General features: G+C 32.4%; 1 protein-coding gene across 4 annotated transcripts; it reads left to right on the forward strand.

Annotated features, from left to right (window-relative positions):
* The first annotated feature begins 1,228 nt into the window (after window positions 1–1,228).
* Window positions 1,229–13,565, forward strand: LOC145791142 (nucleolar-like protein). 4 transcript variants are annotated; one of them, XM_082871150.1, is made up of 16 exons: window positions 1,229–1,567; window positions 1,650–1,784; window positions 2,077–2,221; window positions 4,889–4,971; window positions 5,095–5,154; window positions 5,272–5,484; window positions 5,617–5,745; window positions 6,641–7,324; window positions 7,729–7,921; window positions 8,035–8,228; window positions 9,468–9,572; window positions 9,691–9,830; window positions 10,005–10,286; window positions 10,419–10,745; window positions 11,860–11,950; window positions 13,243–13,565. In XM_082871150.1, exons 1-14 carry the CDS (start codon window positions 1,325–1,327, stop codon window positions 10,681–10,683), a joined length of 2,871 nt encoding a protein of 956 aa, XP_082727276.1. In that variant the 5' UTR covers window positions 1,229–1,324; the 3' UTR covers window positions 10,684–10,745; window positions 11,860–11,950; window positions 13,243–13,565. The 4 variants fall into 4 exon arrangements, with proteins under 4 accessions (XP_082727276.1, XP_082727277.1, XP_082727274.1 ...); XM_082871151.1 differs by having other exon boundaries at window positions 11,860–11,929; XM_082871148.1 differs by having other exon boundaries at window positions 1,237–1,567; window positions 4,889–4,977.
* Window positions 13,566–14,566: the final 1,001 nt, after the last annotated feature.

Below are 14,566 nucleotides of genomic sequence, written 5' to 3' on the forward strand. Positions count from 1 at the left end.
GGATGGTTTGATTTATCATTTAAGTCATTTATCAAAAAATTTACCCTTAAACCATACATATGTAAATGTGAAGATGGGTTTACTGTAAATGTAAATGTGAAGATACGTATTAAATTATTTACATACGTATTAATTATAAATTTTTATAAATTATTTTTGAATAATACATACGTATTATAAAATGTGAAGATGGGTTTACTGTGAAAAATTTTAAATAAAAAATGTAAAGATTCAAATAATACATACGTATTATAAATTATTATAAATTTTTTTATAATACATACGTATTATAAATTGTTTTTGATTATAAAAATTATAAAAATTATTTTTGATTATAAAAATTTTTATCCTTACATACATACGTATTATAAATCAAACCATTCATAACCTAAAAATGATTTATATTTACGAAAATTATAAAAATTATATAATTAATTATTATAAATTATTATTATATATAAAAATTATATTATTTCAATGCTTGAGTGTTGTGGGTGTGCCCATTGGTGTGTGTGTGAGAGTGTGTGGGTTGGCTTTGGTTGGTGATTCAACAGTAGAAACGCCATTTTAAATGGCGTTTTTTTTTAAAAAAAAAAAAATTATTATATGCACAGTAAAAGCGCTATTTTAAATAGCGTTTTCTTCATAAATTTTTTTTATGTTAAAAGCGCGATTTGGAACAGCGTTTTCTTAATTAAAATCGCGATTTCAAATAGCGATTTCACTATTCATCAACTTTTGGCCTCCTAACAGTAAAAACGCGAATAGTAATGGCGTTTTAGCTTAGTTTTGGAATTCCGTCAGAAGTTGACCTAGTTTTAGAAATACAATGGAAAAAAGGCTTATATTGAGAAAAGCCTCGATTGAAAGTGTTGCTATACACTCGAAAGATGTGCATTTAAAATTTTACCACAACAATTTATAATTTTTATCAATTTGAATTATAAAAAAAATAAAAATGAACCACAATAAAAAAAAAAAATACCACAAAATCCTCGTAACCGAAGTCACTCCCATTTATAACGAAATACAATACCACAAAATTTCATAGTTAACGTCAATTCGATTCATAACCAAACACTAACTAAAATCACTTCACAACAGTCTCATAACCGAAGTTTTAATCAATGGGCTTTTATTTTTCTATGGGCTTTTTTTTTTTTCCCTTCTCGCGTTAGCTTTGGGATTTGATTTTTATTGGGTCAAAAAACACCCAAACGAACAGAGGCCCAAGAGAACAAAACAAACCAGCTCCACTCTTTAACCCTAAAACAAGCCCCCTCTCTTTCTGTATTGTCTCTCCGAATCTCTCTGAGCTGCTCTAATGGCGAAGAAATCAAACCCTAAGAGCAATACCAGTAAGACTAGTAACAATAACAGTAATGGTAAGAAGAAGAGCAAGAAGAAGAACAAGTCCGGTCCCAACGCCGTAGCCATGAAGCACAAAACCCTCAAACCAAACCCATTCGAGACCATTTGGTCCCGTCGCAAATTCGACATTCTCGGCAAAAAGCGCAAGGGCGAAGAACGCCGCATCGGCCTCGCTCGCTCTCTCTCCATCCAAAAGGCACTCTCACTCTCTCGCTTGCTCTCTTTCTTTATGTGAATTTGTAATTTGACTTGGTGTGTTGTGTTGTGTTGAATTACAGAGGAAGAAGACGTTGTTGAAGGAGTATGAGCAGAGTGGGAAGTCGTCGGTGTTTGAGGATAAACGTATTGGGGAGCAAAATGATGAGCTCGGTGAGTTCGATAAGGCAATATTGAGGTCACAGCGCGAGCGCCAGGTGATTTTCTACGCCAAATTTTAGATTTTTTTTGAGAAATTCAGTTCAATTGTTCTTCGTTTGGTTGCTGAGAAATTGTAGGAAAATGAGGGGAGGGGGAGAAGCAAGTTTTCAATCTTGATTCTTTTAATATGTGATTGACAGAGAAAATATTTCTAAAGAAACTTAACTGAGCATAATTCAAGTTTCTTACTTGGTTGAATCAAAAGTAATCAAATGTTGTCTGAGTTAGTTTTCTGTGACTTTTTTTCAATATTATTGTCCTTCCATTTATTTTATTTTTTTTTTGTAGCTGAAATTGGGTAAGAAGAGCAAGTATAATTTATCGGATGGGGAAGAAGATGAATTTGGGAATGAAGATGTGCAGTCATTTCCAGAAAGGGATGATTTTGAGGATGAAATACCATTCGATGACGACAATGATGCTGATACTGAGAGTATGCATGCATTTTCTCTTATCATGTTTTTGATATCGTTTAATTAATGGTCTCTTTGTTGTTGAAATAATCTTAGATGAGAAAACACTTAATGTTTTGACGATTAGATTTTTAAATCATGGAAAAGCTTTTTTTTTTCTCAAGAAAATAAAGCTTTCACACAAGCATTTCCTATTTGGGAATAAAACATGTTTTTTTTGGTCCATTGTCATTCATTAAAAGTCTTCTCAGCAATCAAATGTTGGTTGAGTTAATAATGTTCCTACGGATGTGATATATACATATGTAGTGTATAAGAATCAAATAGTACCAAAAAGGTTAGGATTCTAATACACAATTCACATATTTTTGTACACTTTTATATATTTCTATATACTTCTTACATATTTCAATGCACTTTTCACCAGCATACCAACATTAGAACATATATGTAATTTTATCTTTCAGCTTAGGCTTCAGATCCAAATATTTGCACAAACTAGAGATACCCATTTGAGTTTTGGAAATTTCTTTTCGGGTTTTGGCACTGAAAATTTCACATCTTAAAACGGAAGTTGTAGGTTTATTTATTCATTACAAAAACAAAATGATTATGAAGTACATTCACTATGAAATAAAAAATATAGTTTTCAATAGTACTATAGATATCTATATACTACAGTAGAATTGGAAAAATAAGTTTCATTCTCAAATTAAAGCAGTTTGGGATCAGAAGTCCTCATCTTCACCATTCAGAAGGTTTTGCTTATTAGGTTGTTTCAATTGAAAGAAAACTCATATGTTACCCATCTCTCTCTCTTGTTTGGTAAAATTCACTCAAAAGGTGCCGAAATGGTGCACAACCCAACCACACAAAGGGCGTGTTTGATTCGCTGGATTAGGGGGACTATCCACTATTTGGATTGTAATCCAAATAGTGTTCCTTATCCGCCGTTTGATTTTTTTTTAGTCCGCCGGACATGGAGTCCGGCCAGACTCCTTATCCCCCATATGGGGGATTATATTATCCTAGGGGGGATAATTTTGGGGGGATTATTTACTGTTAGGATTAAGTGGTGAAATGACCATTTTGACCCTCTACTATTTAATTATGTATTATATTTAATAAAATTCAATAAAATTTAAATGTCTCAATTTAAAAATAAAATAATTTTATTTAAATTTTTATTGATGTTTTATTTATTTATTTTTAAATAATTTTTTATAGATATTTTATTGATGTTTTATTTTAAAATTTTGTTTATATTTTATTTAATTTCATTATTTAAATGTTAATAGATGTTTTATTTAATTTCATTGTTTAATTATTATTATTTTTAAAAACAAATTTATTTAAAATTTTAATTAAAAAAATAATATAAATTTTTATTGATATTTTATTTATTTATTTAAAAAAATAAATTTATTTAATTGTGTAAAAAATAAAATAAAATAAATTCTTATTTAATCTAGCTAAAAATAATTAAAATATTAAAGATATGTTTAATATTGCTATTACTTAGTAAACAAATGAAAAAGGGTAAAATAGTCTTTTGTTCATTTATCTTATCCAATCCGTCCAACCAAACATTGGATTCACTAAAAATAGTCCTTTCCAGACATCTAATCCCATGAAAAAACAAACACGGGATACATATCCAATCCAACCAAATAGTCAGGGAGATTCACAGTCCCAGGACTCAAGTCCGATGGATTCTAATCTCCCCTTGTCCAATCCGTCCAATCAAACACACCCAAAGGTATGCAAGAGCAGGACCACCTAGTTGTAAAAATACTACCTAACTTACCATATTATCCAAAAAGATCAAATAAGAATATTAAGAGGAGCTTGCCCTCTTGTATCCAGCTAACAACACACAAAAAGTCTTCTAGGATCCTAAGCTTAGTTTGCTCACAGTTTTAAAATGCTTATTGTGGCTCACGTTGAGGCTCATCTCAATGTGAGGGTAATGAAGAATGCATTGAGGCTTTGATTTTTAGGCAACACTTTCCAAAGTCTTGCACGTCAGTCTAAAGCGTGCGCCTCAGTTGTGCCTTATACACCTTTTGCACATAAACATATGAGGTCTTGTCTTGAATTGTAGTTTAAAATTTGTGTAATACATGGTTTCAACATAAATAAAAAAAAGATCCTTTTTCGTAGCTTGTCATGGACTGTAGTTAAAATTTGTCTAATATATTTCCTGGTAAAAATCAAGTAAATAACAAACCAAGAAAAAGCACAAAGTTAAAAGCTTAAGTGAGGAACTTGATAGCTGAAGCTAAGAATGTTATTTTCACCTTTGATGAGAGCAAGCTTTCTTCTCTATAGTGAAATATTCAACGCCTTGAGAAGAAAAATATTTACACCCTTATATTTAATTTTTAATATTTCTTTGTTAGTTTAAAATATTTTTTATATTTACTAAATATAAAAATTCAAAATGCTTATGCCTTGACACATTGAGGCTTACACCTTGCCTCATGAGGTGTGAAATGCCTTGCATTGTGCATTTGCCTTTAAAAACTTGTAGTTGGCTCAGCTTGTGCACTGTTATCCATTAATTTCTTAAGATTCAGTGATACGATTCTTAATTTGGTGTATATGATAGTTTGGTAACACTTGTAACTGATTATTTCATTCATTTGTTCTGTGGACATTTACTGCGCTTTACCTTTATTCTGCAGAGAAGTCAGCAATTTTAAAACAACTTGGTGCTAACAATGCTCAGACTTCATCGAAGTCAGGTTTGATTGAAGGAGAGGAAAATGTGAGTGTGAGTAATATTTCATTTTTTGTGCATTACAGTCACATATGAATTTGTCATTTGTTCTTGCTGATGTATACTCATTTTCCTGTATGTATTTTGAATGTTGTGGATTTTCTATATCAGAGGCAGAAAACCAAGAAAGAAGTGATGGAGGAGATAATTTTGAAGAGTAAATTTTTCAAGGTGATCTGTGATTTTTTTTTTCTTCTTTCTTTTTAATATTTTGAGCCTGTGCTATTAATGAATTAGTTAACTTTGTTTCTTTATTTTTTCCCTTCTTCTGCTGTCATAACTTTCCAGGCTCAAAAAGCTAAGGATAAGGAAGAAAATGATGAGATGATTGAACAGTTGGACAAAAACTTCACATCCTTGGTGCAGTCTGAGGCGTTGTTGTCTTTGACTCAACCAAACAAGATGAATGCTTTGAAGGCTCTTGTGAATAAGAGCATTTCAAGTGAGCATGTCAAGAAAGATGTGGTATTCTCTTCACAGAACAAAGATGCTCTTCAGCTGGTATAGATTCGACAAATTTTCCTTGAAAGTTGAAACTCTTTTTAATTATGTATTAAATCTGATATAAATTTTTTTCCTTAATTTAAAAATGGTCCATTTTACTGGGGTCGTCTTTTTGACCCATTTTGGCAGGATAAACCTGATTCTTATGACAAACTTGTCAAAGAGATGGCATTGGATATGCGTGCTCGCCCATCAGACAGGACAAAAACAGCTGAAGAAATTGCCCAAGAGGAGAAGGAGCGACTAGAGGAATTGGAGGTATGTTTGTATGTGGACACAAATATAGTCTTGCTCGTCTTGATTGTAGTAGACATTAATATTTGCTGTCACTCAATCCAAGTCAAGTCAACTCATCAAAATTTTAAATTTTAAATATCGAGGAGTCGCGGTTGGCAGCAAGAATTTTTTTTGGGCAACTCTTTGTTTTTGAGCTCTATCAGGGGTCCAAGAGAACTTTAGTTACAACCATGGCACTCGTGTTGTTCTCACTAGTCACTGCCTCAGCCCTTGTATTTTGTTCCTTATTCTTGTCCTTTTGATACTTTCATCATCAATCGGTATTATGTTGGACTATACTGTGCAACTTTGGTGGGCTATTACATAGTTACACTATTTCAATATATTGTGGGTTTAGTTCTTCATAGAATTCTAGTGAGGACTTTTATAAATTTACTACTAGTGCTGTCACATGCAATATTAGTATTAATTATATAATTTCGCAGCAGGTAACATGCTCATCACTACGTATTTAGATTTTCGTTTTATATTGTCACTAGCTTCTTTCTTAAATTTAGGCTAGGTTTGGCATCCCTTAAAAAAGTCAAAAAGTCAAAAAATCACTATCCTATTTAAGTCACATCATCTTATTTAAGTCACATCACTTCAAACCCAACCCATATTTCATAAAAAGTCAAAAAGTGCACTTATTTAGAACATCCCAAACAACCCCTTCATCTACATTATGCCCTTTGTGTTTGTTGTATTTGAGGAAAAATGGAAGTTACTATAATCCTAATACCCTTAAAAGGGGTATCCTCTTTTGATCTCCCAAGTAAATATTAGTAATTATGGAGATATAGAATATTAGAGAAAGTTTCTGGTTGAAATTAAACCTTCATGCTCTTTTAACTTTTGTAATGGTCCACAATTCTAGGAAGAGCGTCAGAAGAGGATGCTTGGTACTGATGACTTAAGTGATGAAGACGGAAATGATTCTGAAGATGTTGATAATGCCCAGAGGTTGAGGTCCATTTCTGGGGATGATCTCGGTGATTCCTTCTCTCATGATGAACAGCGAGAAACTAAAAGGGTTTGGATTGATGATATTCTGGAAAGGAAAAATGTGAATGACGGTGGGAGTGAAGATAATACATCTTCTGAGGATTCAGAAAATTCTGAAGATGATAGTGATGAAGAAGGAACTGACGAAGACAATGATGAATATGAAAAGTCTCAGTCGTTGAAGGACTGGGAACAGAGTGATGATGACAATCTTAGTACAGATTTGGAAGAAGAAGAAGAAGATAGAGAAGAGGAAGAAGAGAAAGGTGATGGAGGTGATGAAGAGCTGGAGCCAAAACCAGAAGGCTATAAAAAGGCATCTGAGATTAAGGAAAGACAAACAGAGCCATTAAATGCCAAGAAAACAAAAGCAGATGGTAAACTGCCTTCAGCTCTACTTGGGGAGCTTCCCTATGTCATTGCAGCTCCTAAAAGCTTGGAAGAATTGTCTGCATTGTTGGAGAAACGTTCTGATAGCCAAATTGTTGAAGCAATCAGGCGAATACGTACGTGTAATGCAATCAGTGTAGCGGCCGAAAATCGAAAGAAAATGCAAGTAAGACACTTTATACTGATTTAAGCTTCTTGCTGTGATTTCCATTGATATCTTGTAAAGGGCCCCTTCAATTTCTGTATACAAGAATGAAAAGGTGGCATGTGTCAGCATTTGTTTCAGCATGATGGAAATTGAAAATTTCAAAACTACACCATCAATATGCAGTGATGCTATAGTTAATTAGATGAAAAATGGTATAAGTTCTCAAAAGAAGCCTGCTAGTTAAAAAAATAAAGCTTTAAGTTACCATCTTTTGCTTTGCAACTTAATTTCACTTCTTCAAGGCTAACATTTAGCGAGTTTATATGGGAAGCATTTGTGTATTTGAATCAGAATTAGTGATGTCTACAGTCCAGCACCTTTTTTTTTTTTGTCCTTAGATCAGAATGTCCATTCCTTTCCAGGTGTTTTACGGTGTGCTACTGCAGTATTTTGCTGTTACAGCAAATAGAAGACCATTGAATTTCAAGCTGTTAAATTTGCTTGTCAAGCCACTAATGGAGATGAGTTGGGAGATCCCATACTTTGCAGCCATTTGTGCTCGTCAACGGCTTCTCCGGACTCGAACACAATTCTGTGAGGATATCAAGAATCCAGGTTGTCTGTAATATAGTTAAGATTTTCTGGTACTTCTCACTATACTTTTGGAAACAATTGTTGCTGAGGTATTCCTCTAATTAGTGTCCTTTTTTTTTTTTTTTTTCCTGCAGAGAAAAGCTGTTGGCCATCTCTGAAGACATTGTTTCTCTTGAGACTGTGGTCCATGATATTTCCATGTTCTGATTTTCGACATGTTGTCATGACCCCAGCAATATTATTGATGAGTGAATATCTAATGCGTTGTCCAATTACATCTGGGCAGGACATTGCAATTGGTTCCTTCTTGTGCTCTATGATCCTCTCTGTAAGTGCACTTTAGACTCTTCACAGTTTTTTCTTCTAAAGTTGGTCAAATTGCATGCTCAATAACGTTTCAACTACAAGGTGTTTGTTTTCCAAGAGCATTTTGCGACTCGTGTAGTGTGCGTTTCTTTTTTGAAATACTCTTCATTTATGGATGATGATGGGTTGTGCCCAAGTCTTTTGAGGCACACTTCTACTGCCTGTTAGTTACTTTAGTTTGTGTGTATGCTCATGTCAAGATTCATTAATTTTTTCAGCTTTTTTTTTTTTTTTAAATCATGATAAAATTGGTATGTTGCTGTGGTCTTTTTCCTTTGCTTATACTTTGTACATTCCTGCTGTGTTCTTGTCACAAGAATGTAAAATTATAGGATTTGACAAAGAACGAAATTTTATAATCATGACTTTGAATCCTATGATATAATAAATCTTCTATTCTTTTGAACATAGAATTTTAACATTGAATTTTGGAATTTTATTATTGAGATTTACCATGTTTATAGGATGTGGATTGAAAATATTGATTTACTATTTTTGGCAATCCAAATTTGATTTAAAGCGAATTTGGGTTGTATTATACAAGCTCAAATTTCTTAATTTACTTTATTTGTGGTAATGAAATAAATGCTAGTATAAAATTTTGTTTGAACCTTGAGAGTATTTTCTGATATTAGCTAATTACTACTTTGTAGTTGGATTTAATTTGGGGATCTATTACCGATTTCTGGCCCTGTGAGTAAGATATTTGAGTGTGCCAACAACATGACGATAGAGACTAGGATTAGACACGAGCAAACCACAAGCTGTTGTGGGTGCTTGTTTTTAACCATAGAGAGATGTGTATTTCGCAAACAAAGTCAGGATGATTTTTGTCAATGAACCGAGGAGATTGGTGCATGAAATCATCCTCATGCCTTATGTAATAGGTGATTTTTCCATACAAGTATTAGAGCTTTCAAAGGAGTACAAAGTTTTAGAAGTTCCCATGACATATGTTTGCCTTCTGTTTATTTGTGTATGCAATTCTAAGATAGAAGAGTATCTTCTTGTAAGTTTAGCATATGTGCTACAGTAAATGCCTGAAATAGGTAGGCGTTGTTTTGTTTACAAATATAGCTTTATCTTTTGATTTCAATGATTGAAAGTGAGCAGTAGTATACTTCTGATTACAATTTTCGTTGTCATTAGAACTTGTATGTGTGAGCACAATATTATTTGTTTTGAGACTTGTTGCCTGCAGGTCACTAAACAATCACAGAAGTTTTGTCCTGAGGTCATTACTTTTATTCAAACCTTGCTGATGGCAGCTATGGACAGAAAACCTGGACAAATTCAGGATTCTCAGGTATGATTCTACCATTTCTCTGTGGCTTTCAGCGTTCTTTGTAGGTCGGATGAGCTTTTCTTTTCTTGCACAAAAAAAATAAAAATAAATAAATAATCAATCGTTCCCCTTGCAACAGGTATGCTATTTTATGGAACTTAAAGCACTCGGGCCTCTGCTTTGTATACATAGCTGTGTAAAAGAGATCAGTCCTCTGGATTTCCTCGAGTTAATGGACATGCCTGAGGATTCCCCTTTCTTCAGCTCAGATAATTTCAGGTTAGTAGTTGCTGGGGCTCTTTCAGTGTAGCTATAAAAGTCCACAATTTGTAAACTTTTATGAAGGACTTTGTTTCCTAAAACATTCTTGATTTTCCTGTTATTACAATTTTCTTTAATATGTTTGTTCTGAGATTGTTCCGTGCATGATAGTTACATGCTTTCTGTATGCAGGGCCAGCATGCTTGCATCTGTGATTGAAACTCTTCGAGGATTTATTAACATTTACGAGGGATTTAGTTCCTTCCCTGAAATATTCTTACCAATTTCAAAATTATTACTTGAATTGGCAGCACAAGAACACGTGCCTAATGCTTTACAAGATAAAATCAGGGATGTTTCCCTGGTTATAGAGAAGAAAGCCCATGAACATCACCACATGTTACGTCGCCCCCTACAGATGCGAAAACAAAAGCCAGTGCCTATTAGATTACTCAATCCGAAGTTTGAGGAGAAGTAATCCATGTTTTCTTTTCTTTAAGTTTCTTCTGTTATATTTTCAAAGTGTATTTCACAATTGCATTAGGTGATGCATCTTATATTGAGTTGCTGAGCTTTGGCCGCTTAGTAATGGTTTTCATTCTGCAGCTTTGTTAAGGGTAGAGATTATGATCCAGATCGTGAACGGGCTGAGATGAGAAAATTGAAGAAACTAGTAAAACGGGAAGCTAAAGGAGCAGCACGTGAACTGCGAAAAGATAATTATTTCCTATTTGAGGTGAAGGAAAAAGACAAGGCACTACTAGAGGAAGAAAGAGCTGAGAAATATGGTAAAGCAAAAGCTTTCCTCCAAGAACAAGAACATGCGTACAAATCTGGGCAATTGGGAAAAGGTAGGAAGAGGAGGAGATGATGCTGGCTTTGGATGGTGCAATACTAGAGGCTTTTCCTCCCTCAATGTCCATACCACTTTAGGTATGATTTTTTTTTTTTAGTGCCATTGCTTCCCATTCTTTATTCTATTATATATATATATATATATTTATAATTATTGTTGGTGAATATCTAAAATTCCCCTTAAAATCTTTGTCAGACACCCCTGGCCTGTTCTCCTTGAAACTCCCTTTAAAATTAAAAGAAGAAAAGAAAAGGAGAGAAAAATTCTTTAGAGTGTCTTTTCTTCTTTATGCTTGGATCAGTGTTATCAGAAAATGCTAACACTCTAGTGGTTTACGTTTTGGAATGAACCTTCCAAAACATGGTGTACATTTTTGTTCAAAGTGGTTAATTTAGCGATCCCACAATTTTTTTTCAATTGTTTTTCATTGAAAGGTCTTCTTAAAAGGGAAAAAGGTTAAATATAATGAACTCAATTACATGTCTTTTCTGCTTTATGCTTGGACTGTCCTTCAATCGTTTTTCTGTTCTTTCTCTAGCGAGGAACATGCATTCTTTTTATGTCCTTACTGAACAGTCTCTCACCTAATTGAATATGTTCTTGGTGACCTTTTTATAATAAAACATACTTGCCAGTTTGGTCCTTTTTGATCTTTGTGGTATGATTGGCATGATCACTGTATCATTTCAGGTTTTCGAAAGGACGCTAATTTCTGATAGTGTATATTGTCTTTCCATCTTTGCAACTACATTCAATTGTTTTAAATGCACATTTGTTCATGATTAAGACTAATCAATGCCATAGGGAGCTTTTGTGGCTTCGATAATGCTCTAGTATTGTTCCTTACTGAGGCATTTCGTTGCATGTAGATGTAGGCATATTTGACATCATGATTTGTTCATTTCATCAAGGCATTTCTGTATATCATTTGGAATTGCTGCAAAATAAGGTTTTACATCTTATCACATGCTAAACTAGATAAAGCCATTTTTCCCTGGACACAAATAACTTTCCCCTTGCTAACACTTGATTTTGTTCAATCTGTGAATGAACAAGTGTTATTTCTCGTTCTTAAATGAAAATCTTAGGAGGATTATTATTTATCAACTACTCAATGGATCATATTGGCGATGACTGCATTTTGTTCTAGCAACTTCCTTAAGCTAATTTTTAATCATCATCTGATGCTAGGTGTATTGCTTGCTTGCTTCCTTCCTTTCTTCCCGGGGAGTTGCTTCTGAATTTGTCTTGGAACCACGGGGTAAATTACCTCTCTAACCTGGTAAATTACCTCTCTAATCTCAATGAAATTTGCCAATTTACTCTGAAGCTTTTGCAAAGAAGGGAAACCAACCATCCAATGGTGACCCTGTATATGTACAATTAAAATATTTTAAAGAATTTTATGGGTTGGAAGATGTCATAAAAGAATTTTGACAGTAGTCGATTGTATGTTTCTGTGATTTAGAATCTGAGCACACTTTTTTTCCCAGACAATACGAGACTAACCAATTTACCACCTCACACCACCGCCGTCACCACCATTGCCACCCTCTCTGCTCCATCACACCACCACTATTACAACCAACAGTACCATTGAAAGTACAGTTTATTTATTTTTATAACAAATGTGGTCGGTTGTCAAATTATTTTATTTTTATTTTTATATAAATGAATCAGAATGCCTTACATATCAATAATACTAAAATAACACATCCTTTTATTATTTACTATTTCATATGCCAATGCTGCATAAAAAATCATTTGGTTATTATTATCAAATTAATTAATTTTTTGGGCAAATTACATATACTCCCTTGAGGTTTGGCCAAATTACAAATACTCCCCTGAGATTTGAGAAATTACAAATTTTTCTCTGAATGCTATATTTGCATAACAAATTAGGGGTTAATTTGTTATGAAATTTAAACCTCAGGGGGCAAATTGTTATGAAAATACAAACCTTAGGGGACGGGATGTAATTTTTGAAACCTCAGGGGATATCTATAATTTAGTCAAATTTTAAGGGAGGTATATGTAATTTGCCCTAATTTTTTAATAGATGATACATATAAGAATTTATAAATAGGGCCTGTGTTGACTCCCACAATCCTGAACTAACATCGTCCTATATAGATTTGGATAGGAAAGGATCTTTCTTCAAACCAAATATCTTTAAGGGCTTGCGTCAGCGCATTGGCTGGAATCATAGATGGGTGAAGTCATCATTATCAAGTTGTTTACTATTATGAAGGAGGTTGTTTTTAAATCATGAATTTAAATAGAAATTTAGAAAATAATAATAAAAAAAAAATGAAATATAAGTTAATTATTCTTTTTATTTTCTTTTTCTTTTTAAATTTTTATCCAAATTTATCATCCAACCATAATATAAAAGACTATAGAACAGTTCTTGGACTAGCATTGAGTCCTACGACTGATTATTCCTAATGGAGTTAAAAGTAGCAACCAATAATCAATGATTAACAATGTTTCTTTTGGAAAACAAGTTTTATGATAAAAAATGGTAATAATGATATCTACTACCAAACTAAATTGGGTGGAATGGCACAGGGGTTAGTTCGGCGGGGTCAGTTCGAATGGCACATGGGTCAGATCGAATGGCGGCTGCTTCCAACGGCTGGCTGGTGTGGATTGAAGAGGTTCCCTCAAATTTGGCTGATTTAGTTCCCTCGGAATCTTTGTAACTTGCCTCATGGCTTTTCCCAACAAAATTTTTTTTAGGTGGAATGGGACCGTCATTTGTATGGATAAGGGGGTGCCCCCGGGAGGTCTTTCCGGGTATTTTTCGATAATATGAACGGTTGGTATTGTAAAGTTTGTTAAGAATATTATTTTTGAAAAAAAATTAAATTAATTAGATATTCATAACTCCATAATTAGATCCCAATTGTTTTTAAAAATTTATGAAAATTTTGTTAACCGTTAATCTATCTATCTGTTTATATATATAACCAAATGTAGTTATATTGACAAAAGTCTCCAAATATTTATTATTGAATTCTCATAATTTGAAAACTCTCTCTTTTCTATGTGGCAACATTCTTTGATTGTCTATCATGTTTTTTATTTTTCTCCATTTTCTATTTGTTTGATTAATTAAAATGAAAATTAATTTCATGGTTTATGGATAAAGATTTGAATTTCAAAATTCTTCCATATAGATAAACATATAAAAACTGATAAATAATTTATGAAAATTAATTTCATGGTCTGCAGATAAAGATAGAGATTAAAAATAGAGATTAAAAGGCCCCAAATATTTATTATTAAATTCTCATAATTTTAAAACTCTCTCTTTTTTACGTAGCAACCCTTTTTGATTGTCTTTCATGTTTTATATTTTTCTCAATTTTCTATTTGTTTGATTAATTAAAATAAAAAATAATTTCATGATTTATGGATAAAGATTTGAATTTCAAAATTCCTCTATATAGATAAACATATAAAAATTAATAAATAATTTATGAAAATTAATTTCATGGTCTACAGATAAAGATAAAAATTAAATAACTAATTTAAAAAAATTAATTTCATAACTTATAGATAATTTAAAATTTCTTCTCATAAATGAACTTATAAAAATTGATAAATAACTTATAAAAAATTAATTTCATGACCTACAGATAAAGTTTAAAAAATTGATTTAAAAAAATGAAATTACTCCTTTTGTTTGCTTTTCATTTTGTACTTTAATTAATTTCATTATAGATAAACATATAAAAATTCATAAATAATTTACGAAAAATTATTTTATGACCTAGAGATAAAGAAAAAAAAATAAATTAAAACAATTATTTAAAAAAAAAATCAATTTCATGACTTATAGATAAATAAACATATAAAAATTGATAAATAATTCATAAAAATTAATTTC

The sequence above is a fragment of the Camellia sinensis genome, chromosome 5, assembly GCF_055761805.1.
Source record: "Camellia sinensis isolate YWXY chromosome 5, ASM5576180v1, whole genome shotgun sequence".
Taxonomy (NCBI): Eukaryota; Viridiplantae; Streptophyta; class Magnoliopsida; order Ericales; family Theaceae; genus Camellia; species Camellia sinensis.